We start from the raw sequence: 26,255 nt of genomic DNA on the forward strand, positions 1-26,255 counted from the left end.
ATTGTAGTCCCAAACATCTGGAGGGCTGGAGTTTGCCTATGCCTGCTGAGGATTCCCCATGTCTCTGGTGCAGATGCGGGGTTTGCAGGAAGGAGGAGACTAAAGAGAGTCTAGTTGCACATGTGAATACCCACTCATGCTACATTGGATCTTGACCTTCTTCTAATGTATACATGTCATATAGGCTAATAAATTGTTGACCTTAAGCTTGATTAATCATTTTTAAGATCCTTTAAGAAGTTATTAGCCCGAAATGACTTTAAGTTCACTGTATTTCTTTTGTTCCCTTTCTCAATAAGGAATCTGTTTGTGTTTTCTTTTCGTCTATTTAAGGTAAATATTAAATACCCTGAGTTGCTAGTGTGAAACAGCTCTTGACCTGCTGCAGGTAAAATATTGCCCCTGCTTGTGATGGGTTTAACTCTTGACTGGTCACAAATTTCCTGTTGAGACATAAGTGTCTCGTGGATAAGTGTGGACACTGAGCATTTGCTATGACTCATGTACAACCAGTTGCAGTTTATCATATGTTGTTGCTTTTTCATAATGATGGAGACCCCAATCTCTTGAACTTCTATATCCTTTTGGATAATCTTGGGGCGCCAGGCCTATTCACATATGTTCCTCTCGGCTCATTCAGTGATACAAATATAGGGGAGGTATAATCAGTGCTATTTTTCGAGAAAAAGAGTTGCTGGAACTCACCAGGAATGCCTCCCTTGTTCTCTTATAATGGCAATGGCGCCCACCTGAGAGGTGTCAGAACTGAGTTCCTGTGAGTTCCAGCTGAAAAAAAGCCCTGGGTATAATATGTGGTCATGTGCACCGCCAGATAGATGGATGATGGCTGCAGGGTGACAAGTACACAGCTCATAATTACCTAATTTTGATCCTTTCTGCTATGGAACTTTTTCGGAGGAAAATGATTGATAACTTGAGAGAACTGGCTGTGTAAAAAGATAACAGCAGCAGATTATGACAGCCTATCTATTAGCTATTTCTTCCTTCCCTCTATGAATACCCTTGTCTTTCGCCAGCTGTTCTTCCAGAAATGTGATAAGGTTTTCCATGCCAAAAGAGTAGAGTGAATGTTGTTCTACATCCTTCATCCTGTGCACTTCTTTTTAGGCAGCCTAAATAGTGGTATACCATATTGCCTCCAAAGTTTTTCACAGTCTTTCAAAAACCTATTGCTAGGATATTGTTTTGTGCTGCCTGCTCCAGCATGGTTTTTCATGAGTCATGTAATGAAGGGTAGGTAGGTAATTTTTTGGGATGGATTACTATTGTTAGTATTTGAGGCTGATACTGCACTGAGAATGTCTTGCTAGATCAGACTGAAGATACATCTAATTTGGCCCTTTCCCTGGATGACCAGGTAGATGGTAGACTTTTAGTAACCTGTTATCTTTTTGTTTGGTGCAGTGGAAAATGGAGGATTGTCTTCCAGTGAACTCTAGGACTCCTGGCATTTGTGTCAGATGGACAAGATGACAGGATTGCCAAAGTATGTGAAGGCAAACTGCACCAAGAGGGGAGGGAACAAATAAATGAAATAGTATGTCCATTTCTGTAAACTGTGTATAGGTACAATGAAAACTTTAAAGTTGCAGGCTCACAAAGGTTGGAGAAAGCAGCATTTTCTCACTTGAGAGCTATCTTGAATCACAGAATGTAGAGTTGGAAGGTATCTCAAGGGTCATCTAGTCCAGCTTCCTGCAATGCAGGAATCTGAACTAAATCATAAATGACAGGTGGTCATCAAACCTCTGCTTAAAAATCCTATGAAGGAGAGTCTATCATTTTCCAAGGGAGTCCATTCCACTGTCAATTAGCTCTTACCGTCTGAAATTTCTTCCTGATGTTTAGTCCTTGTAACTTGACGCCATTGGTTTGGGTCCTGGCCTCTGGAACAGGAGAAAGTACAGTGGTAACTCTGGTTAAGAACTTAATTCGTTCCGGAGAAACGTTCTTTACCTGAAGCCATTCTTAACCTGAGGTACCACTTTAGCTAAGGGGGCCTCCCGCTGTGCCGCTGGCACACGATTTCTGTTCTCATCCTGGGGCAAAGTTCTTAACCCGAGGTACTACTTCCGGGTTAGCGGAGCCTGTAACCCAAGGTGTTTGTAACCCAGGGTACCACTGTAAACTTGCTCCATCTTCCAGGTGACAGCCCTTGAAATATTTGAAGATAGCATTCATATCCCCTCTCAGTCTCCTCTTTTCCAGGGTAAACATACCCAATTGCCTCAACCATTCCTCATAAGGCTTGGTTTCCAGACCGTTGATCATCTTGGTTACCCTCTGCACACATTCCAGCTTGTCAATTTCTTCTCTATATTGTGGTGCCCAGAACTAAACACAGTACTCCAGGTGTGGTCTGATCAAAGCAAAAATAGATTGGTAGCATTACTGCACTTAATCTGGACACTATAGGTCTGTTGATGCAGACTAGAATAGCATTAGCCTTTTTTGCTGCTGCTTCACAGTGTTGGCTCATGTTAAACTTGTGGTCTGCTTAGACCTCTAGATCCTTTTCACATGTTCTACTGACAAGCCAGGTGTACCCCATCTTAAATTTGTGCAACTGGTTCTTTCTGCCTAATTGTAGAACCTTATATTTGTCCCTATTGAAATTCATTTATTAGTTCTCCAATCTGTTAAAGTCATATTGAATCCTGATTTTGTCTTCTATGGCAATGGTTCCCAGTTGGTGGGAACGTGTAACCCAGAGGTCCATGTAACCCACCCTGGGGGTCCGTGGCACCACTCACATAACAAAAACTACCATAGAGATATCAAAATTTTCAAAAGCAGGGGGTCCATTGCTTGGCTTTTGAAAAATGGGGAGTCTGCAATACTTAGTTAATTGGGAACCACTGTTCTACATTAGTAGCACTAGCTACCCTTCCTAGTTTGGTGTCATCTACAAAATTGATGAGCATCTCCTCAGTTCCTTCATTTAAGAATCATAGAATCATAGAATCATAGAGTTGGAAGAGACCACAAGGGCCATCGAGTCCAACCCCCTGCCAAGCAGGAAACACCATCAGAGCACTCCTGACATATGGTTGTCAAGCCTCTGCTTAAAGACCTCCAAAGAAGGAGACTCCACCACACTCCTTGGCAGCAAATTCCACTGTCGAACAGCTCTTACTGTCAGGAAGTTCTTCCTAATGTTTAGGTGGAATCTTCTTTCTTGTAGTTTGGATCCATTGCTCCGTGTCCGCTTCTCTGGAGCAGCAGAAAACAACCTTTCTCCCTCCTCTATGTGACATCCTTTTATATATTTGAACATGGCTATCATATCACCCCTTAACCTCCTCTTCTCCAGGCTAAACATGCCCAGCTCCCTTAGCCGTTCCTCATAAGGCATCGTTTCCAGGCCTTTGACCATTTTGGTTGCCCTCCTCTGGACACGTTCCAGTTTGTCAGTGTCCTTCTTGAACTGTGGTGCCCAGAACTGGACACAGTACTCCAGGTGAGGTCTGACCAGAGCAGAATACAGTGGCACTATAACTTCCCTTGATCTAGATGCTATGCTCCTATTGATGCAGCCCAGAATTGCATTGGCTTTTTTAGCTGCCGCGTCACACTGTTGGCTCATGTCAAGTTTGTGGTCAACCAAGACTCCTAGATCCTTTTCACATGTACTGCTCTCAAGCCAGGTGTCACCCATCTTGTATTTGTGCCTCTCATTTTTTTTGCCCAAGTGCAATACTTTACATTTCTCCCTGTTAAAATTCATCTTGTTTGTTTTGGCCCAGTTCTCTAATCTGTCAAGGTCGTTTTGAAGTGTGATCCTGTCCTCTGGGGTGTTAGCCACCCCTCCCAGTTTGGTGTCATCTGCAAATTTGATCAGGATGCCCTTGAGTCCATCATCCAAGTCGTTGATAAAGATGTTGAATAAGACTGGGCCCAAGACAGAACCCTGTGGCACCCCACTAGTCACTCTTCTCCAGGATGAAGAGGAACCATTGATGAGCACCCTTTGGGTCCGGTCAGTCAGCCAGTTACAAATCCATTGAGTGGTAGCAGAGTCAAGACCGCATTTTACCAGCTTCTTTACAAGAATATCATGGGGCACCTTGTCAAATGCCTTGCTGAAATCAAGGTAGACTACATCCACTGCGTTCCCTTCATCTACCAGGCTTGTAATTCTGTCAAAAAATGAGATCAGGTTCGTCTGACATGACTTATTTTTCAGAAATCCATGCTGACTATTGGTGATCACAGCATTCCTTTCTAGGTGCTCACAGACTGTTCGCTTAATGATCTGCTCCAGAATCTTCCCTGGTATTGATGTCAGACTGACTGGGCGGTAATTATTTGGGTCCTCTCTTTTCCCCTTTTTGAAAATAGGGACAACATTTGCCCTCCTCCAGTCTGCTGGGACTTCGCCTGTTCTCCAGGAATTCTCAAAGATGATTGCCAGTGGTTCTGAGATCACATCTGCCAGTTCTTTTAATACTCTTGGATGCAGTTCATCTGGCCCTGGAGACTTGAATACATCTAAACTAGCCAAGTATTCTTGTACTATCTCCTTAGTTATTCTGGGCTGTGTTTTCTCTGCTGAATCATTTGCTCCAAATTCTTCAGGTCGGGCATTGTTTTCTTTATCGGAGAAGACTGAGGCAAAGAAGGCATTGAGGAGTTCAGCCCTTTCTGTGTCCCCTGTTTGCATTTCACCATCTTCTCCTCTGAGTGACCCCACTGTTTCTTTGTTCTTCCTTTTGCTACGAACATACCCATAGAAGCCTTTTTTGTTGCTTTTAACCTCTCTAGCAAGCCTGAGTTCATTCTGTGCTTTAGCTTTTCTGACTTTGTGTCTACACGTGCTGGCTATTTGTTTGAATTCCTCTTTGGTGGTTTCCCCCCTTTTCCATTTTTTGTACACATCCTTTTTTAATCTTAACTCAGTTAAAAGTTCTTTAGATAGCCACCCTGGTTTCTTTAGGCACCTTCCATGTTTCCATCTCATTGGTATTGCCTGAAGTTGTGCTTTTACTATCTCCCTCTTAACAAACTCCCAGCCATCATGAACTCCCTTTCCTTTTAGTATTACTGTCCATGGGATCTCACCCAGCACTTCCCTAAGTTTTATGAAGTCGGCTTTCTTAAAGTCAAGGAATTGAGTCCTAGTATGCTTGGCTGCTCCTTTCCGTTGTATAGTAAACTTCAGAAGAGCATGATCACTTGCGCCTAATGATCCTTCCACTTCTACCCCATTAACCAGGTCATCGACATTGGTTAGGACCAGATCTAAAATGGCTGTTCCTCTTGTTGCTTCTCCCACTTTCTGGACAATGAAGTTGTCTGCAAGGCCAGTGAGGAATCTGTTTGACCTTGTGCTCTTGGCTGAGTTTGACATCCAACAAATATCTGGGTAATTGAAGTCCCCCATTACTACTATCTCCCTTCCTTTTGCATGCTTGGCCATCTGTTCCAGGAAGGCATCATCTATGTCCTCCGTTTGGCTTGGGGATCTATAGTAAACTCCCACAATGAGGTCACTATTATTCTTCTCTCCCTTAATTTTGACCCAAATGCTCTCACTTTGGCTTTGAGGTTCTAAATCTTGGATCTCTTCACAGGTATACACATCCCTGACATATAACGCCACTCCTCCTCCTTTCTTGTCTGGTCTGTTTCTCTGAAATAGATTGTATCCCTCCATTTTTACATTCCAATCGTGGGACTTATCCCACCAGGTTTCAGTGATGCCTATTATGTCATATTTAGTTTGCTGTACCAAGGGCTCAAGCTCATCTTGTTTATTTCCCATGCTTTGTGCATTAGTGTACAGACGTTGAAGTCCATTAGTCATTCCCCCGTGTCTCTTATTTAAGGATTTTTTCCTCCCACCACTAGGTCTGCTTGCTGTTTGCTCCATTTGGTCTATGACATTTGGATGATCATCTTCATCAATTAATAGACTCCTACCTTCAGGAGCACTGTCTCCCTCCCCCACATTAGTCAGTTTAAAGCCCTCCTGATGAGGTTTCTTAGTTTTTTGGCAAAAACATTCCTCCCAACCGTTGTGAGGTGCAGCCCATCGCTTGCCAGAAGTCCATCCTCAAGAAACTGCAGTCCGTGATCTAAGAATCCAAACCGTTCCTGTTTACACCATTTGCGAAGCCAGCTGTTTACTTCCACTATTTTCCTCTCTCTCCCTGGGCCACGTCGTTCAACTGGGAGGACAGATGAGATGACGATTTGTGCATTTAATTGCTTCAATTTCCTGCCCAGAGCCTCGTAGTCTCTTTTGATCTTCTGGAGGTCATTTATAAAGACATTGAACAACAAAGGGTCCAGGGCAGAACCTGCAGTATCCCACTTATCACTTTTTTCCAGGATGGTGAAGAGCCATTAGTGAGCACTCTTTGGATTCGGTCAGTCAGCCAACTATAAATTCACCTAACAGTTACCTCATCCAGCCCACATTTTACCAACCTATCTTCAAGATTATAATGGGAGGCTTTGTCAAAAGTCTTAGTGAAATTAAGATAAACTACATCCACAGCACTCCCCTGATCCACCAAGCTTGTTGCTCCATTAAAAAAAGAAATGCGGTTTGTGACTTGCTTTTGAGAAACCCATCCTGGGTCTTAGTAATCCCAGCATCCTTTTCCAGACTGATGGTTTAATTATCTGTTCTAGGACCTTTCCTGGTGTCATTGTCAAGCAGTAGTTACGTAAACAAACAATAAGCTTCCTCCATCTTCCGTAATACGGCTCTTTAGATATTTGAAGGTGGCTTTTGTATCTCCCTCTCAAGTCTTCTTTTTTTCCAGGCTAAACATACCCAGTTCAGCTGTAGTGAGTGGATATTGTCCTGGTAGTTGTGTGGTGATTCCTATCTCTCCAGCTGCAAGATTGGGAGGAAGGCTGCAGGTTGTTTGGCAGCTGTGTGGCTGAGGCACGTGATAAGCCTTGGCCACCTGGGACCAAGCCAGCATAAACAAACAGCAATAATAATAATGTCATGATTTCTGTCCTGGAGCATTAAACAGAGTGGGGTAGGAATTTCAACATGGAGCATCTTGCAGCAGCAACAACCAATGCTGTCCTAGTCAGTCCTTTCCTCAGGAAGCTTCAGAGCAAGAAGCTGTGTACAAAGCAAAATTTTACCAAATATAAGAAATTATCCCCTTAATATCACGAAAAGAGTAAGTAGGTCTTTGATTAAATGTTGAGGGCATTAAGCTCTCATGCTTGTTAATAAATTTCTCAGAAAAGCTTTCCATAGGGGAAAATTGGTAGCAGGCCTTGGACCAACCCATTATATCTTTCTGTGAGGCTCTGCTTCCCAATTTTGATAATAAATGTAGTAATTTAAGTCTGGTATTGTCATGACACAAGTCAGGTACACTGTAAGCATTAAATTGAGGTAGCATTAATGGATAAACACTCCCAAGAAACAAAAATGTCATTTATCTTCTTTTTTAGAGCGTTGATCTTTTTAGGTTGATAATTACATTTGTTAAACCATCACTGTACATTCAAAATAACAATTTCTTTCCTCATTGTGACTCTCTTTTTTTTGCAGCTTTTTGGGGAGGGCGGGACTTGCATTTTTATTATATGTCTGAAAAATGTTGGGAGATGTGCCTTCATTCCATTGAGGAGCAGGTGCTGGGGGTGTCTAAACTAATTTCTATGGTCCAATCTTGGGATATATGCATTCTGGGAAGGAAAAAATGCTTCATCTTTGAGTACATCTCAAAGATTTGTTTGTTTACTAAACACAAGTAAAATCAACCAGATGGGATCTGGATGGAGACCAAAATGCAAACTGAATATTTTTCAGAATCCAGTATATTTTTCAGTTGAAAATTTCCTAGAAAACCCAATGCTAGAGTTGCTTTTATATCTGTATCTATATCTGATTTATATACTGCTTGAGTGTTGAAAACCCCTCAAAGCTACTGTCTCCTACGTATCATGGAAAGTCTCGTAGGCTTCCACTGCAGCTGTCTGTTAGGAGGTACATGATGAAGAGATGAGGTGCTGCGTCTCTCAGCTTTCTCTTTGTCCATCTTCCTATTATGACTGTTAACTAGGAGCAAACCATACATCTTGCAAGTAATGTGTCCTATTTGTTGTCAGTTGTTTGGTGTGTTGCAGTACTCTGGCTCTTCCCATTGCTATGTGACTTCCAGGGCTCTCTTATTTCTGCTTGGATAAATTTATTTCCACCGGATGATGGGCTAGTGGAAATTTGAACCTCTCCCACACAGTCGTATGTCTTTTAAGGATGAGAAAATCTAATAAAATGTCCTTCCCTAGGGATAGTGTGGATGGTCCTCTCTTGATACACTTCAGTGTTCACAGAGGCAGTTTTTACAGTACCTGACTAGTTGCCTTGGGCTTCCAGCTTCACTTTTTCTGCTTGCGATTCTCTCCTCGTTCCTTGTTCAAGAAACACTTTGCACAGAACTTAGTGGTGTGAAGCAGGATCCTGTATTAATGAGTGGCACTCAACTAAGTTTTACTCAGAATAAGCACATTAATATTAATAGACATAACTTAGTCGTGTTTGTTGTTTTCAATCTATCTACTTGGAGTAAAACTTAAGTTGAAGACCACCTAACAAGAAGGTGCTCAGTACAGTGGTACCTCGGTTTAAGAACAGTCCTGTTTACGAACGATTTTATGAACGGTTTTACGAACGAACTCCGCAAAACCGGAAATAGTGTCCCGGTTGGCTAACTTTACCTCGGTCTAAGAACGGAATCTGAACGGTGGAAGGGCACCAGCAGCGGGAGGCCTCATTAGGGAAAGCGCTTCTCAGTTTAAGAACAGTTTTGGTTTAAGAACGGACTTTGGAATGGATTAATACCCCGGGCAGGTGTGGAGGATTCCCTGGTCCTGAATGGGGTAACTGTGCCCCTGAAGGACCAGGTGCGCAGCCTGGGAGTCATTTTGGACTCACAGCTGTCCATGGAGGCACAGGTTAAATCCGTGTCCAGGGCAGCTGTGTACCAGCTCCATCTGGTACGTAAGCTGAGACCCTATCTGCCCGCGGACTGCCTTGCCAGAGTGGTGCATGCTCTGGTTATCTCCCGCTTGGACTACTGCAATGCGCTCTACGTGGGGCTACCTTTGAAGGTGACCCGGAAACTACAACTAATCCAGAATGCAGCGGCCAGACTGGTGACTGGGAGCAGCCGCCGAGACCATATAACACCGGTCTTGAAAGACCTACATTGGCTCCCAGTACGTTTCCGAGCACGATTCAAAGTGTTGGTGCTGACCTTTAAAGCCCTAAACGGCCTCGGTCCAGTATACCTGAAGGAGCGTCTCCACCCCCATCGCTCTACCCGGACACTGAAGTCCAACACCGAGAGCCTTCTGGCGGTTCCCTCACTGCGAGAAGCCAAGTTACAGGGAACCAGGCAGAGGGCCTTCTCGGTAGTGGCGCCCTCCCTGTGGAACGCCCTCCCACCAGATGTCAAAGAGAACAACAACTACCAGACTTTTAGAAGACATCTGAAGGCAGCCCTGTTTAGGGAAGCTTTTAATGTTTGATGTATCACAGTATTTTAATATTCTTTTGGAAGCCGCCCAGAGTGGCTGGGGAAACCCAGCCAGATGGGCGGGGTATAAATAATAAATTATTATTATTATTATTATTATTATTATTATTAAGTTTGTAAACTGAGGTACCACTGTAGTGTCTATAGCTCCACACAGAAAGGTGGATGAGGTGTGCAGTTGTAACCCGGATTCAAGTAGTTCTTTCTGTTACGTTTTGTTTCATTGATAATTACATTTGCAGAGATCACTGGGCTTAACCAGTGCTGTAAACTGTACATGTTTTTAATGCACCAAGAATGAACTGTAGATGCTTTGCCAGCTCCAGCATGTGCATGCTTAATGTTCAGTGTGCACTTAACCTTGCATTCCCAGACATCATTGAAATGTTTATCCCCAAGGACACCTCTCTACTGTTCTTTTGGCCTTCGCACATGGGATTATTTTACCTGTACCAAGGTTGCTTGTCTTTGGGAAGAAAGTCTACTGTTTCCCAATATTTCTCACATCAGCTCTCAAAAAAGAGCTTAGGGCCTGTGCTACTTGAAACATTGATTGTGTCTTAACCATAACTGTTCTATTTCTACAAAACTCAGAGAACAGAGGGATTCTGCGTAAGTGAAGAACAACAGACTATATGTCGTCCACTTGTATATGACTGCTTTTTACCGTCTGTGAATTAAGTGTTCTCTTAAAAAAATTGAACAACTTAATCTTTCTTCTAGGAGCTACAAAATACACAGATAAAGACAATGGAGGGATGCTTGTGTGGTCTCCATATCATAATATTTCAGATGCCAAGTGTAAGTTCTGTGGAATGCATTAAATAGTGTTCTGTCAATTGCTTTGTATAAGAATCACATCACATGCTATAAAAATGCTACACATACAAGCAGTTTCTTGTAGGCTTTAGCTCCCAAGATGCTCTAGTTTGAATGTAGCTCCCAAGATGCTCAGTCACATTCACTACTGCTCCCATAACCCGCATCTAATATCTTTCCAGTTTAGAGAAATTGCCACTGAAAGATCTGGCTGGCTGGCTGTTTTTAACACCCTTTTAAAAGTACTTCTTTAAAAAGTCTTGTATGCTGCCAGTAATGTATGTGCTTAATTTTCAAGCATATTCTCGTACTCGTTTTTTAAAATTTTCAGGACACGGCTGGTAACTTCTAGTGTTAAATGGTCCAGCCTGGCAAGGTGTTAAAGTGTGTTCCCACATTTAACAAGTGAATTCTCTTTCCAGGTTGACAGAGGTATTAATACTGTTACAGTTCATGCAGACATTCTGCATCTGCTATAAAAGGTGTGCTGTAGCACACTCAAGCATTGCTTGACCAGACCAAGAGTCTGTTTAATCTGGCATCCTGCTTTCTGCAACGGTCAACCAGATACCTCTGATTCTGAAGCTTACATATACCTACCATGACTAATAGCCGTTTAAAGATATATTCTCCATTAATATGTGTTCAAATGCTGCTATAATATGGGCATTTGAAACCCTTCTCTAGTTCTACCCAGTGGTCAGTCCTCCTTTCCCTATCAGGTAATTAGAGAATATTCTGCTGGCCAGAGGCTCATGTGTCCACTTGGAGTCCTTGCATTCTTTTGGTACCACTATATATAGCCCCCTTCCCCCAAGTTCTCTCCTTACCACACAACAACTCAGTTGGCAGGGAGTATTCTTAACTTTTCTTCTCTCAAGGGTGGTATCAGTTGAGAGCCAAAGAAAGAGGAAGGGGAGTTGGTGAGTAGAAAGTTTTGTTTTTGTTTTAACTCAGAGAGTGAGATGCCAGGAATCTTAGACGTACAGTATAAGAGACAATTCTTATAGTACTCCCATGAGAAGTATCAGAAGTAGATTTCATCTCCCTGTAATGTGAAGTTTGCAGTCTTGCTTCAAGAGCATGGATGATTTTCACCAAGAAAGAGCCATGCCACGTGTCCATCAGCTTCTCCTTTTTATGTCACCCTTCTTACATAAAATACAGATTTGTGACTGAAAGATCCTAGAGAGCAGGATACACAGCCTGTGAAAGAGTATCCCAGAGCACAGAGAGGCAATTGAGAAGGCCCTGCTCATCGCAGAGGCTAATCTGGCACCTGAATATGATGAAATTTGAAGCAGTGCCTCTCCTGTTTATGGATCGGATGTTTAAATGTATTTGCTTAAGCAGTCTAAATGATTGCAACTTTGATCACCAGTCCTTTTTCCACTAGAGAATCTCTGGAATATTTCCCAGTTGAAAAAAATAATGGTCACTATTAACATGGCCTCAAACCGTATATTTTAAGTGGACGCATCTGTGCATAATCTAGAGTGAACATTTATCTTCTAGAAAGGAGCATAAAGTGTTGTGTGGCACCTAGTATCAATTATCCTAAACTGCTCCTCTGGCCCAAGTATAAATAACTCTAGCATTCTTTTGTTACAGTGGATGAATATATTGCAATAGCAAAGGAAAAACATGGCTACAATGTGGAACAGGTAAGTGTTATAAATATAATAAATTAATTCAAGACAGTTTTCTAAAGAGCTTTTATATATACATTTTTGTCCAAAACAACACTCAATGCAATAAAACTACATAACTTTGAAATAATATTGTCAAAAGGCTTTTAACAGCTTAGTGGAAATCACAGTGCTGGCTTAGCCCTCCATTCCCTCCAAAAGGTCTCTGAAAAATAGTAGTTCTAAGTTGTGTATGAAAGGAGAATCGGGACGGGCCCAGTGAAGCTTCCCTTCCATCAAAAAGGTCATTTTTCTGGCAGAGGTAGAACAAGACGTAAGGCCTTGGACTATGACTTGAGCATGAGGACAGATGATCCTTCAGTTCTAACAGCCCTGGCTTTACATATATTTAAACCAGCACTTCCACACCTTTAAGTATGATGGTGAATCTTGAGGTGTACTGTATGAGCACCATGAAAGAGTAACTGAAAAGAGCATCTATGCATCATCAGCATGACAGAAAACTGCAAGAGCTAGTAGGATGCCTTATGATAAGAACAAGGGCTCTCTCTCTCTCTCTCTCTCTCTCTCTCTTTAAAGGCACTTGGCATGTTGTTCTGGCATAAGCACAACATTGAGAAGTCACTTGCAGATCTCCCAAATTTTACTCCTTTTCCGGATGAGTGGACAGTTGAGGATAAAGTCCTGTTTGAACAAGCTTTCAGTTTCCATGGGAAAAGCTTTCACAGAATCCAACAAATGGTAAGGTAATGCATGGACTACCTGGGAATGGGGTTGGGACAAAAACCTTTGGCATCACAGAAGGAGACTTGCAGGGGTGGCTAGTAAAAGCAATACTTAAAAAAATTATAGCCAGGTTTTAAAAATGGACAAATGCAGAGGAGCCACAAAACCTTTTACTATCACCTGTGGATCAGCTGAACATTGGGGGGTCCCCAAAACATCGCTTGGTGAGCTGGATGCAGGCTGCAGGATATTCACCCCTACCATAGAACATGTTTTATTAATAGACAAATTAATATGATAGGGTTAGTGTTTAGAAAGGTATGGTTTGTTTCAGCCAACATGTGAATACCCTTCCAGAGAACCAGTTTTTATCCCAATAAATCCTTTAATTGCACTGTTTTTCTTTTTCTGCAGTTTAAACTTAAATAGTCAAAACCAGACCTGCAGATCAACCGGTCATTTACTGTGTTATTTGATAGAAAGATCCTTTTGAAGTCCTTTATTATTTAAAAGAGGATACAGTTTAGCCAAAATATTGGTACTATCCAGTTAAAGCTAAGGAATTTACTTTTGATTTATTCTTACAGGGAAATGTAGGCATTTAACTACAGTCCTATATCCACTTACCTGAAACTCTCAGTGGAGTTTACTTATGAGTAGGCATGTGCAGGATTGCACTGTTAAAGGGTGGCCTAAATATAGCCTGTTAAATATTTATTCATTTATTATAAATAAATAATCACATGCACTCAGATTTTAAAGTGCAATAAAGTTGTGGATGTTTCTGTCTCCCCTTCCCTCTTGGTAGGTAGGACCTATTTCTCAGGTGCATCAGCATTTATGATTATGAGGAAATGTAACAGCCTAGACGCTTCAAATGCCTAGTGGTTTGCTTTCAGTGTGAGCTTTAATTCACACTCATGGTGATTTAAACACCTTAACAGTTTTTGTTTGCTTTTTAAAATCCTCTGCTATCACCATGGGTTCCTAGTGCTGCTGGAAGGAGGAATTTGAACCTTTGACTTAACGTAATCTCCTCCCCCCACCCACCCACACTCAACAATGTGTCACAATATTTCATTCGCATTATTTATAACTAGCATCTACATATTGTGTTGACATGTTTTAGCTTCCAGACAAGACTATTGCAAGTCTTGTCAAGTATTACTACTCCTGGAAGAAAACTCGTTCTAGGACAAGTTTAATGGACCGCCAAGCTAGGAAGCTGGCAAACAGAAATAATCAAGGCGACAGGTAAGCAGCACAACACCTTTCTGAAAATAACAACTTGCTTATATCCTTTTGTGTTTCTGTTTTTGCTTTTTTTGTTACTAACGCAAGTCATGTTGTTTCATGGTATTGCATCTTTGTTACAGCTAAGCAGGTGCAGATTTACTGCATCCAGGAGAGACCTTCCATTAACAGTCCACATGCCCTCTTTACTGCTTTGTAGTGCATCCCCAGAATTTTAGCAGGAATTATCAGAATGTAGCACTAGTCAAATTTGTACACTTATTCCAGGCATAGGCAAACTCGGCCCTCAAGATGTTTTGGCACTACAACTCCCATCATACCTAGCTAACAGGACCAATGGTCAGGGATGATGGGAATTGTAGTCTCAAAACAGCTGGAGGGCTGAGTTTGCCTATGCCTGACCTATTCTCATGAAACCATAAATATGTCAGGCGCAGCATGCATAACTTGGAGTGCTCTCTGAGACACACACACACACAGAGGGAGGGGGTTTGGTCAGGTATAAAAGGAGGGGGATGTCGAGGGTATGCGAGGGTTGAGGTAAGTGAGGTTGAAGAGTAAAGGAAGCAAGGGCAGCAGCCCTAGCATGCAACCTACTGGTGTAACTTAATATGCAAAGTATGTTTTAATATTAATATATTTTGTAGAAAACTACCTTACTGTAAAAGGGACGCGGGTGGCGCTGTGGGTTAAACCACAGAGCCTAGGACTTGCCGAACAGAAGGTCGGCGGTTTGAATCCCCGTGACGGGGTAAGTTCCCGTTGCTCGGTCCCAGCTCCTGCCAACCTAGCAGTTCAAAAGCATGTCAAAGTGCATGCTTCTGGCGGGAAGGTAAATGGCATTTCCGTGCGCTGCTCTGGTTTGCCAGAAGCAGTTTAGTCATGCTGGCCACATTACCTGGAAGCTGTACGCCGGCTCCCTCGGCCAGTAAAGCAAGATGAGCACCGCAACCCCAGAGTCGGTCACAACTGGACCTAATGGTCAGGGGTCCCTTTACCTTTACCTTTTTACCTTACTGTAAGCCAACCCAGTGTATGATTTTATGAAGGGTGGTATACAGATACTTTAAGTGTGTTAAATATAGGGGAGGAAACATTTTTATATATTCAGCATATGGGAATATTGCCTAAAACTGCTTTTCCTGCCATTCATGCTTTTAAATCTGATTCCCATACTGTACTATTCAAGCATGGAAATTAATGTTTAGTGGATGCTATGCTTAAAGACAGAAATATAGTTAATTCAATTTGAGTCTGTTTGTTAAGCCTGTTGCTATGAACTTCTGTGTTGACATCAAGTAATGACTTTTTATTATGCAGAATAGCTGCAAAAACAACCTTTGCTGTAAGGGTAAAATCAAATATAGGAGAAGGTGAAAGGAAGCAAGTTCCCTAATCTGTTTGTGTCCTCAGTGATGATGATGTGGAAGAAACTCACCCAATGGATGGAAATGATAGTGATTATGATCCCAAGAAGGAAACTAAAAAAGAGGTAATGAATAGTTAAACTGCAATAACCATATTATTCACATAAGCTGTGTGAATAATATTCATGTAAAATTAAAGATACAGTGAGTGGGTACTAGTCACTGGCTTTTCGGTTGTGGCCCCCAAATGCTCTACATTTATCTCTCTTGGATTTCATCTTGTTGGTTTTGGCTCAGTGTTCCAGCCTGGCAAGATTATTTTCATTCTTGATTGTAGTCTTCTATGGCCAGGTGGACATGAGGTAGAGTGGGATTGTCTGGTGGATCTCTAACTGATTTGCTATAGATTGGTGAGGGCTTCCAACCCCCAAATGTTTAACAACAGTGACAACAAAACTACTTTCACCAGGAAAATTAGCCTTCTGAAATAAAGGAAGCGAACCTGGAGTGGATTTTTGTGTGAAAGGATTGCAAACTCCTTATGACCAGAATCATCGCTTCAACACTGGTGATCTTTGCTTCTTCTAGTACACTGGCATTAGTTCACCTGTCTTCCCAAGTGATGTGTAAAAAATTTTCGAGACACCATTGATGGAATCTTTCAAGAAGTTGGAGATGGCTTTTATAAGTGGTCCGTGTTTCACAAGCATACAGCATCTGTAGCTCCCAGATCCAACACTACACCGCTGCCTCCCCCTTTTAAGATGGAGACAATATTTGTCACTCTGAAATCTTCTGGCACCTCACCCATTCTTCACAGATTCTATTTGCTTTATTTATTACATTTGTTCACTGCCATATAACATGAGTGGCTTACAGTGAATAAGTAATAACAAAACCCACAATTGAAATACAAAGTGAAACAAAAAGCCATTAAACTGGGGGGGGGGGGCGCTACAGAAATATTTTAAAAAACTCACTGCAAAAGATTTCAAGATTTCTGGCAGGTTAATGCCAACAAGCTCATTCAGTGCCCTGGCACATGATTCCATTCAGCCTTGGAACCTTGAATTCATTTAAAGTAACTAGGTGCTCTCTTAACCATTTCCCTTCCTGGTTGCAAGTCCCTCCTAGCCACAGTCATCCCCTGCTTCCAAAAAACAGTTAAAGCTAAATAAAACTTCCTTCATAAAACTTGGACCAGTCACTACCGTATTTTTCCATGTATAAGACTAGGTTTTTTAGCCAAAAAAATAGGTTTAAAATTGGGGCTCGTCTTATACATGGGTAGTGCTGAGGGATGTTTTCTTAATTTGGAGCCCCCCAAAATAGGGGGTGTCTTACACATGGGGGCATCTTATAGATGGAAAAATACGGTATATCTCAGCATAACTCACGTCACAGAGGTTGTTAGGTTAAAACGGGGGGATGTGTATGCCATCCTGAGCAGCTTGGAGGAAGGGTGGGAACGAAATGTCATTTGGAAAAGTAAGTTAAACACAGAAATTAAGCTAAGCTACATGCAAGGGATAGAGGAAAAAATGTTATGCGTGCTTTAGAGAATTGTAACAGCACTATTAAATGTGCAATGGTTGTGGGATTCCCATGAGCACTATGAGGTAGTTTGACCTGAGGGATAGTTAGAGGTCCCATTCATTTGTTTATTTGCAATATTTGCTGCTATTCAGGGCAACAAGAGCAATTTAAACATAAAATTTAAGTATAAAGCCTAGAAAGCATTATGGCTAATAAAACTCATGCAAATGTGTGTGGATTTATTTGACTTGCACTGGTGTTGAGACTTCCGTGGGATTTAGAAGCTTTTGGTAAGGGTTACAGATGCTGTAAGGCGAACAGAGGGGGGATTCTTAAAAGAAAAGGTATTGTGTGGTGTTTAACTGTAACTTTTTAAAAAAAACATTGCAGGGAAGCAATGAGCAGCCTGTTCAGTCCAGCAAAATAGGATTGGGTAGGAGAGAGTATCAGAGCTTACAACATCGTCACCACTCCCAGCGTTCCAAATGCCGTCCTCCCAAAGGCATGTATCTCACTCAAGAAGATGTAGTAGCTGTTTCATGTAGCCCCAATGCTGCCAACACTCTTCTTCGGCAGCTAGATATGGAGTTGATCTCACTGAAGCGACAGGTATATCCATTATCAGCTTTGCTTCTTATTTTTAGGTTTTTATCTCTTTCCTCATTCTGTGTGCTTGGGTAGATGAAAACACAGTTAAACTAAGAACATTTACATAATAGTTAGGTTGTAGGTTAAGTTTATCCTCTGTATGCGTAGTATTGCTTATTACTGTAAAAGATACTATTTCAGCTGTCTTCTAAAGCACTTCTGAAATATCTTAAAGCTCAGACTTTGGCAAAAATATTGCTTTCCCCAATAATATACAGATGTAATAATGACAATTTTGACCAAATTGCGGGAGGCAGTGGAAGACAGGAGTGCCTGGCGTGCTGTGGTCCATGGGGTCACAAAGAGTCGGACACGACTAAATGACTAAACAACAACAATAATGACAATGGTTGTTGTTGTTGTTGTTATTTATACCCCGCCCATCTGGCTAGGTTTCCCTAGCCACTCTGGGGATGTATACTTGTTGAGTTAAATATAATTAAAGTTCACAAGCTAGGAACTTAACTTAATTGCATTTTAATTATTGAAGTATGGGGAAAGTGTTCTATACAGTTAGTAAATAACAATTGTGCTTTTATGCTGGGTTTGGAAGGCAGCCTGTTGTGGTACAGGCTTGTTCTGCTAGTCTAGTTTTTACACTGTTTTATCTGAATACTTTCCTGGCTATATAAATGTCAAAGCAGAAATAATACAGTTGTATGTTCATGCCTCTCAGGGGTATAAATACAGTGGTACCTTGGGTTAAGTACTTAATTCGTTCCAAAGGTCCGTTCTTAACCTGAAGCACCATTTTAGCTAATGGGGCCTCCTGCTGCCGCCGCACCGCTGGAGCACGATTTCTGTTCTCATCCTGAAGCAAAGTTCTTAACCCGAGGTACCACTGTGCAAAATAGCATAGACCTGCTAAAATGTGAGAAAGATGAGAGGTCCTGTTTCCTGGCCATTAATAACCAGAACCTAATAGTGGGATGGCTGGCTTTCAGAAACCTCAACCAATTGAGGTACATAGCCCAGATTCTCAGCCTTGGATAAACAGATTAGGATGCTACCTTCAGCCCTGTGATGTGGGAAGTTGAAACTCTGCCATAGTGCAGAGCATGTTTGTGCCTGGTATGTGGAAGCAGATGAACACTTTGCTCCAATAGGCAAATGTCATCTCTTCAGAAGTTTTTCTCTCTGCTCAGGGAGTTGGTCACTTGGCAACAGGTGTGTGTGTGTGTGTGTGTGTGTGTACCAATTTGTGTCAGCTAATTTTCATTCCTGGTTCTGTTGTTCATTGGACAAGGTTCAGAATGCTAAACAAGTAAACAGTGCACTTAAGCAGAAAATTGAAGGTGGGATAGAAGAATTCAAACCTCCTGAGGTGAGTCATTGTGAAAACACAGATGAATGTTCAGAAATGCATTTGTTGTGCTCGGAGCTAAGTTGCATGTGGCTTTGCAAAACAACGGAATCCATCCCATTTTTATTTTCAACTGTAAAAATGTACATATTTGCTTAAACCGGTCAGTAAAGCTTATCTAAAATTTACATTGGCTGAAATGCATTTTTAAAAATTTAAATAATGGTGTGAAGGTTTCAAAAGCAGGTTTTAGTGCCATGCACAAAACACCTTAAACATGACTTGTAAACAGTAGCACATGTACTGAAGTGTAGCAGCTTTTTTAAAAGATTACTCTAGATTATACTATGGCTTCTGATTCCGTTAACTCGTGATCCAAAATTGCAAGAGAACCTAGTATATATGCCATTTTATTTGGATGGTCTTATTCTGCTTAGCGGGACGCGGGTGGCGCTGTGGGTTAAGGCCTCAGTGCCTAGGGCTTGCCGATCGAAAGGTCGGCGGTTCGAATCCCCGCGGCGGGGTGCGCTCCCGCTGTTCGGTCCCAGCGCCTGCCAACCTAGCAGTTCGAAAGCACCCCTGGGTGCAAGTAGATAAATAGGGACCGCTTACTAGCAGGAAGGTAAACGGCGTTTCTGTGTGCGGCTCTGGCTCGCCAGAGCAGCGATGTCAAGCTGGCCACGTGACCCGGAAGTGTCTTTGGACAGCGCTGGCCCCCGGCCTCTTTGAGTGAGATGGGCACACAACCCTAGAGTCTGTCAAGACTGACCCGTACGGGCAAGGGTACCTTTACCTTTTATTCTGCTTAGCACAAGAACACACCATGCATACATTTCACATGTGTCCATATACAGTCGAACGGAATCCATTCCAGAAGTCCGTTCAACTTCCAAAATGTTCGGAAACCAAGCCATGGCTTCCAATTGGCTGCAGGAAGCTCCTGCAGCCAATCAGAAACCATGTCGGACGTTCGAGTTCCAAAGAACATTCGCAAACCGGAACACTCACTTCCGGGTTTGCGGCATTCGGGAGTCAAAACATTTGAGTTGCAAGGCGTTCAACTTCTGAGGTACGACTGTACTGGTTCTCTTCATTGAAAAGGTTGGGGAACCTGCTGCCCAGATAGGAGTAAAAGGCAGTGCCATGCCTTGATGCCATACATGCAAAGGGTCCTAAGCTCCGTCACTGGCATCTTGTGAAAACATCAGAACTACTGAATTAGGGAGGGTGAATGCTGGCTTACAGAGTTGAAAGGTGGTGTTTGGGGCTGAAATTCTCAATACTTTCAGCCTCTTAGCAATTTGTAATATGCTCTGTTACTCTTTTTTCCTCCCTTAACAGTCGAATCAAAAAATCAATGCCCGTTGGACAACAGAAGAACAACTTCTTGCAGTTCAAGGTATGTTCACTTGACTCCTGTTTTCCTTAAAGAGTGAAATCCTTTGTGATATGGAATGTACCATAAAAGATGGATACGCAGCTAAAAGGATATGGGTCCTGCACCATCACATGGCAGGTTTAAAATGTGAGGGAAGGAATTTTGTCTTGTCTCACTAATAGGAATGATTTGAAGATGAGGTTGGCAAGTACCGTATTTTTTGCTCTATAAGACTCATTTTTTCCCTCCTAAAAAGTAAGGGGAAATGTGTGTGCGTCTTATGGAGCGAATGCAGGCTGCGCAGCTATCCCAGAAGCCAGAACAGCAAGAGGGATCGCTGCTTTCACTGGGCAGCAATCCCTCTTGCTGTTCTGGCTTCTGAGATTCAGAATATTTTTTTTCTTGTTTTCCTCCTCCAAAAACTAGGTGCGTCCTGTGGTCTGGTGCGTCTTATAGAGCGAAAAATACGGTATTCTAGAGGCACAGTGAACAATACCACTTAACATACAAAGTCAGATTAGATAAAGCTGGTTATAGCTGAAAAGATCTCAACTGATTTCATTTTGAACTTTCCCATAAACTTAATCTCTTAAAGTCTTCTAGATAGCGCACACCCTTCAGTTCTAAATGGTAGCTTTCTCACATCAAAGAAGCAAGTAGATGGCTATTTGACCATCTCTTATTAGGAAAATCAGTATTAGATTTCAAGGGGGAGGGATCAATTTAATTGTGGAGCTGCTTAATGTAGTGTTGTGTCTATTGGTGTGCAGAAGCATGCTGTGAGAAAATGTGTTTGTGCATAGCTGTTGTAAGCAAGCTTATCATCTTATCTGTGGTCCAGCAAATGCTTTGCATTCCAGGCTAGTTAGCAGTAAGGATAGTTATGCCACCAAAACTGTGCTTAATCTATGCATAACAAAAACAGTGTTTTGCTCCTAGGAAAATAAGAGAGCCTACTCCTACATTTCAACATTTTTGTGCTTTCTTATCTGAAAATGCAAAGGTCTACTACATTTGGATTAGCAAAGTCCTTTTAGTCCTTTGGTTTTCTTACTTTTAATACAGTTCGATGCTGTTTGATTTAGTGCATCTTCAGCAAGAAAACAAAAAAAAAGAGCAAAATCACTTTCTGGATTCATCCTAATTCAGTGCTGGCACATTAAATCCTCCTTTTGTCTTATCCATTTCTAAAATTCCACCACACACACACAGTACACACACCCATCCTCATTTACTAAAATACAACAGTTACTTCCATTGATTCTAGGAGGTACGTTCATAGCTTTATTTATTATTTAAATGCTAGCTCACTGAGTCCGTAGTTAAAACAAGGAACAGCAAATCATATTTTGGGTGTGGAGGAGAAGGACTCAGTTGGATTTCTTAAAATAAGTGTACTTCTGAAAAAGAAAGGGAGAATCTATTAGTCGGAACTTTTCTGTGTGTTCCTGGATACATATATTCATTATTTTGAAAATGCGATTTTATCAGTCTTGCTTGCAGACCCACCAATTCAGGCTGCAATATTATGCCTGTTTACCTGGAAGTAGCTGAAGGTAATGGGGCTTGCTCCTGAGTAAACATAATTGGGGCATCAGTTGTTTAAATATTTGCTTTGAGCTGGAACCCTATACACACTTAATTGGCTTTAAGCCACATTGAATTCATTGGGACTTACTTCTGCATAAACATGCATAGAATTGTGCTGTTTGTAAACTTCCTGGTTAGCTATTTCCCAGCGGTAGTGAGACTCAGATGTTTTTGAGTGTTTATATATTCTGTTCCCACTGTTCAGAGAGCAGTAAAAACAATTGTTACCAAGATTCCTGTAGCTAGAATTAGAATTAAACATTTCCTTAGACGTCTTTCACTCTTCTTTGTCTATATGCCACTTAATCAGTACGGCAAAAAATTCACTGTTCTGTAAACAGTTGCTGAGTAGCCATTTGAAGGGACTGGTAGTGCAATCTCATCCATGTCTACTGAGAAGTAGGTCCCATTATGTTCAATGGGATTCATTCCCAGGTGCTTATAAGATCACAACCAGAATTTGCTAGATGTTACCAGCCTCAAATTCACTCCCTCTTTGGCTAAGGACATGATCTGTTGATCCAATTTAATATGAGTTTCTTATGCTGTATTGTGAACTGCTTTTCATAGTCCTCCCCTTTTCAAAAACAGTCTTTTGACGTGCAGGCTTCTGTTTGAAGAGTAAAGCCCTTCTGGGCACGTGGAAATAGTTACATGGTTCTCCACATGTAGTAAGTAGGATACTTAACAATATTAAAACTTGGATCAATAAAATGAACCAATAGCAGTATTTTGCATTATGTTAAAAGTTCTTTCCAGAAGCTCCATTGTAGTTTTTTTTCCAGAATTTTTCTTTATCTTTCATTCATAGAGGGAATCTCTGTATATATACATCGTACAGACTTCTGCTTGCTTACTTGAACCTTCATAGGTGTATTTACTTTGCCTTTTTAGGTGTCCGCAAGTATGGTAAAGATTTTCAAGCTATTGCTGATGTAATTGGCAACAAGACTGTTGGTCAAGTGAAGAACTTCTTTGTAAACTACAGGCGCCGGTTTAACTTAGAGGAGGTATTGCAGGAGTGGGAAGCAGAACAAGGAACGCTGGCTTCTAATGGTGATGCCTCTGCTTTAGGGGAGGACACAAAAAATACTAATGTGCCATCAGGAAAGACCACTGATGATGAAGATGAGGTGTGTTTTTGTGTACCGGATCTTAAATAAGCATGAGTTCAGGAATGGCATTGAACTTCATATCCTAAAATGTTATGTTTTAACTTGAAGTGGAATGCTGGTCCACCTGCTGTGGAATCTTACTGCCTCCTAGTACTTAGAGCAAACTATGTCCCCACTACAGTTCAGTGGGGCTTGCGTTAGCAGAACATTTTAAGAGCTGGGCCGCCTGCCTCCCTTCCAAACCTTTCTTCTGACCATGCTAATAATGGAAAATGTAAATACTGCAGAATTGTTAAGCTTTTTTTGTTTTTTCCATTTCATTTTCGTTTTGACTGAACGTCATACCTCTTTTCCCCCTATTGAACTGTTTAGAAATGGTTGCTTTCAAAGGAGGGTTTCATAGCTGCCAATATGGAAGAACTAGCTGTGCTTCCCATATTCTGGAGGCAATGACAACCCGAACTGCATGATACGACAGGATGGCTGCTATTACATATCTGTGTCACTTTGTTTATAGGCCCAGATCCCACAGACCCCTCAGTGTGTAGGGTCTTCTCCACCTGCCCAGGCGTCTACTCCAACACCAGCAACCCCTGTAACATCTCTGAACCAGCCTCCTCCATTACTTCGTCCAACCCTTCCGGCTGCTCCAGCGCTCCATCGTCAGCCTCCACCACTTCAGCAACAAGCTCGGTTTATTCAGCCAAGGCCAACCCTAAACCAGCCCCCTCCGCCACTCATCCGCCCAGCTAATTCCATCCCTCCTCGTCTAAACCCAAGACCAGCGTTATCCTCCACTGGCGGCCCGCAGCCACCATCGCTTATCGGAATCCAGACAGAATCACAGTCCCCTCTGCACTAAAGGAATAGGGCAGAACTACGGTAAATGACAAAATTGTATCAGTGTCTATTTTTCCTCAGATAATGAAGGGGGAAAGGCAGGGGGAAACAAGCCTTCCAAAGTATTGAATCAATCTTGAACAAAAAGAGCAAGGTGGAAACCTTTACAGCAGAAATATGTGATTGGCCAACTGTATGAAAGAAACTTCAGTGCAGTAGCTTGTTACAGAAAGACCACGTCCATGAAATCAGACTTTTTACACAGCTAACTTCTGGGCGGGGGGGGAGAGTTGGGGGGGGACATTCAATGCACTAAGACTTCAGCTGGTTTTTACTCTATTTATTTTTAAAAATTCTTTATATTCAACTACACAGAAACAAACCATAAGGAGAGTGCAAGAGTTTCAGCTTCAGCTCTGAAGCAGGCTATAAACCTGATATATTGGGGAAATTATTTTTACATGTTCCTATGTTAGGATCAGAAGCATTACTAACAATCCTGCCATTTAGATTTTGACAGATAACACAACTTCATACATTTCTTAGGCTTGTATTTTTCTAAATTTCTTTATAAATTGCTTTTCTTCAGAAAAAAAAAAGTTGTATTGAAGATTTGCAAAGCTAAGGTACAAACTAGGTTAAACCTATCTATGTGCTCTGATACTAGAAGTATGACTTACTAGTGCAAAATCTGTGGTAGGCAGTGGTTGGGACAGCATCTTACTTTACATTACATGGAAAACCTAACACCAGTAACAACTTCTGCTGCCATGTGGCCACTAAAGTTGTCTTCTTTTTAAATAATCTTTGTAGAACTGCTTTTTATCTGAAATTTTATTCTATTATCTCAGTTCTGGCAATAAGTTAGCAAAGAGTGCCCCCCTGAATTCCATAGATATAGGGGCAGTGTGAAACAATAAAATATTTTAAAATGTATTTAACTGTCATTGCTTCTCAGGCAACCTTAATCTATTTTCCTTGCCAGTGTATTTCTCCCATGTTACTTGGTATTAAAGCAAATACCAAATCATGCTTTACTGAATCAGTCAGGAAACAGTGCGGCTCCATGTAGATTTGATTCTCTTATTCTGAAGCAAAAAAAATATATGCTAAGCTACTGAAGTCTTCTGTTTTCATGAAAAGATGTGTGTTTCTTCTTTACTCTCCCAGCTAACTTCCCCACTTCTTACGGAAGCAGTGGTATTTAACATTCAAAGTTTAAGGTTTCTGTGTACAATAAAGTTGTACCAGCCTCTTATGCATACTGCATTTTACAGCTCAAGTGTCAAAACTTTAGATTAACACCTTAATCATGATTAAGGTGCTAAAGGGATTTATCCATTAACTTTGTTTTCTCATGTCTTTTTTTTTTTTTTTTTTTTTGGAAGAATTTATTTAAATAGAATTTTCTTTTGTTTGTTGTATATTAAATACAAATGTCCCATCCATGGGTTTTTCTTCATATTATATCTGTATTCCCAGTCACAGTGTTTGATTTTAAATACTAGGTTTTCAAAGGAAAAAAGCGGCACAGTCTATTGCCAGAATTCTTGGGACTTTGCAATATTGCAACTTTGGTTCTGGGGTCAATGTTAACCCTCTGAATTCTTCCAACCTGTCCATTGTGCATTTTGGCATAACACTCTAATATCAAACTACTATAACAATGCATTTTCAGTATTTAAGTATGTAGATCAGATCTCCCAGTGACTGTGTTGTCCTTTTTTTGCTAACTTTTTTGCTAACTTTTTGTCTTGTCTCTTGTTGCTAGAACTTCAGTATAAAGCAGGTTGGGTGCTGCCGCAAATATGGCAATTTTAGACTATCAAAACTGTAACTGGGCACTTGTGGGTGAGATAGGTATGTAGTGTAATATTGCTTTACATACGCTATTCCACACAGTAATGAAATGTTTAGCATTTGTAGTACTGAATATGTACATAGCAAAATGTTGTCCTTTTTAAAAATTGTGTGCTTTCCAGATTATGTGCATACAGCTTGCACGTCCTGTTTTGGGTAGGGGGTTGTGTTAAGCAGTGTTTTTGCCTGGAAGAGTGATATGCTTGCTGCTTAATCAAAGAATTAAAGTTTCCAAGGAATCTGTGTCTATTTTTATGTACCTTGTAATGGTTTAAAATGTTTAGGGCCCATATACTGTGATTCTCTTCTAAATTCATTTATATTTTTTTAAAGATTAGAAATAAAACTATATGATTTTTCATTTGAAAAGGGTTTTCTTTTTTGCCATACTATCTTTAAAAAAACAAAACCCTCCAGCTTAACTTTGTACCATTGCTACAAACCATAAACTATTCATTTTGGTTTACTTTTTGTCACTTTATGAAATGTAAAATGTTTGCACTCCCTTTAAGTTGGTCAGAGAAAATATTTCTTACATTGGTTTTGACAAATGTAACTTTACAGCTCCTTTTTATGTACAGTTTTTCAGTTACAATAAAGAAATATAAAAACTTTTAAATGAATGGCCGTT

General features: G+C 41.2%; 1 protein-coding gene across 3 annotated transcripts in view; it reads left to right on the plus strand.

The window, feature by feature from the left end:
* The window catches only part of RCOR3 (REST corepressor 3), a 28,931-nt gene extending 2,688 nt beyond the window's left edge, over positions 1–26,243 (plus strand). For 2 of the 3 annotated variants that reach the window (XM_083433075.1, XM_083433073.1), the window contains exons 3-12: positions 10,263–10,340; positions 11,970–12,022; positions 12,587–12,748; positions 13,863–13,987; positions 15,401–15,479; positions 17,281–17,499; positions 18,785–18,862; positions 20,183–20,240; positions 22,704–22,942; positions 23,442–26,243. In XM_083433075.1, the coding sequence (XP_083289201.1) occupies positions 10,263–10,340; positions 11,970–12,022; positions 12,587–12,748; positions 13,863–13,987; positions 15,401–15,479; positions 17,281–17,499; positions 18,785–18,862; positions 20,183–20,240; positions 22,704–22,942; positions 23,442–23,786 (1,436 nt within the window). In that variant the 3' untranslated portion in view covers positions 23,787–26,243. Of the gene's footprint in view, positions 1–10,262; positions 10,341–11,239; positions 11,282–11,969; positions 12,023–12,586; positions 12,749–13,862; positions 13,988–15,400; positions 15,480–17,280; positions 17,500–18,784; positions 18,863–20,182; positions 20,241–22,703; positions 22,943–23,441 lie in introns of all 3 variants that reach the window. The other variant, XM_083433074.1, reaches the window with a different exon arrangement.
* Positions 26,244–26,255: the final 12 nt, after the last annotated feature.

The sequence above is a fragment of the Podarcis tiliguerta genome (assembly GCF_965153285.1).
Source record: "Podarcis tiliguerta genome assembly, chromosome: 3".
Lineage (NCBI taxonomy): Eukaryota > Metazoa > Chordata > Lepidosauria > Squamata > Lacertidae > Podarcis > Podarcis tiliguerta.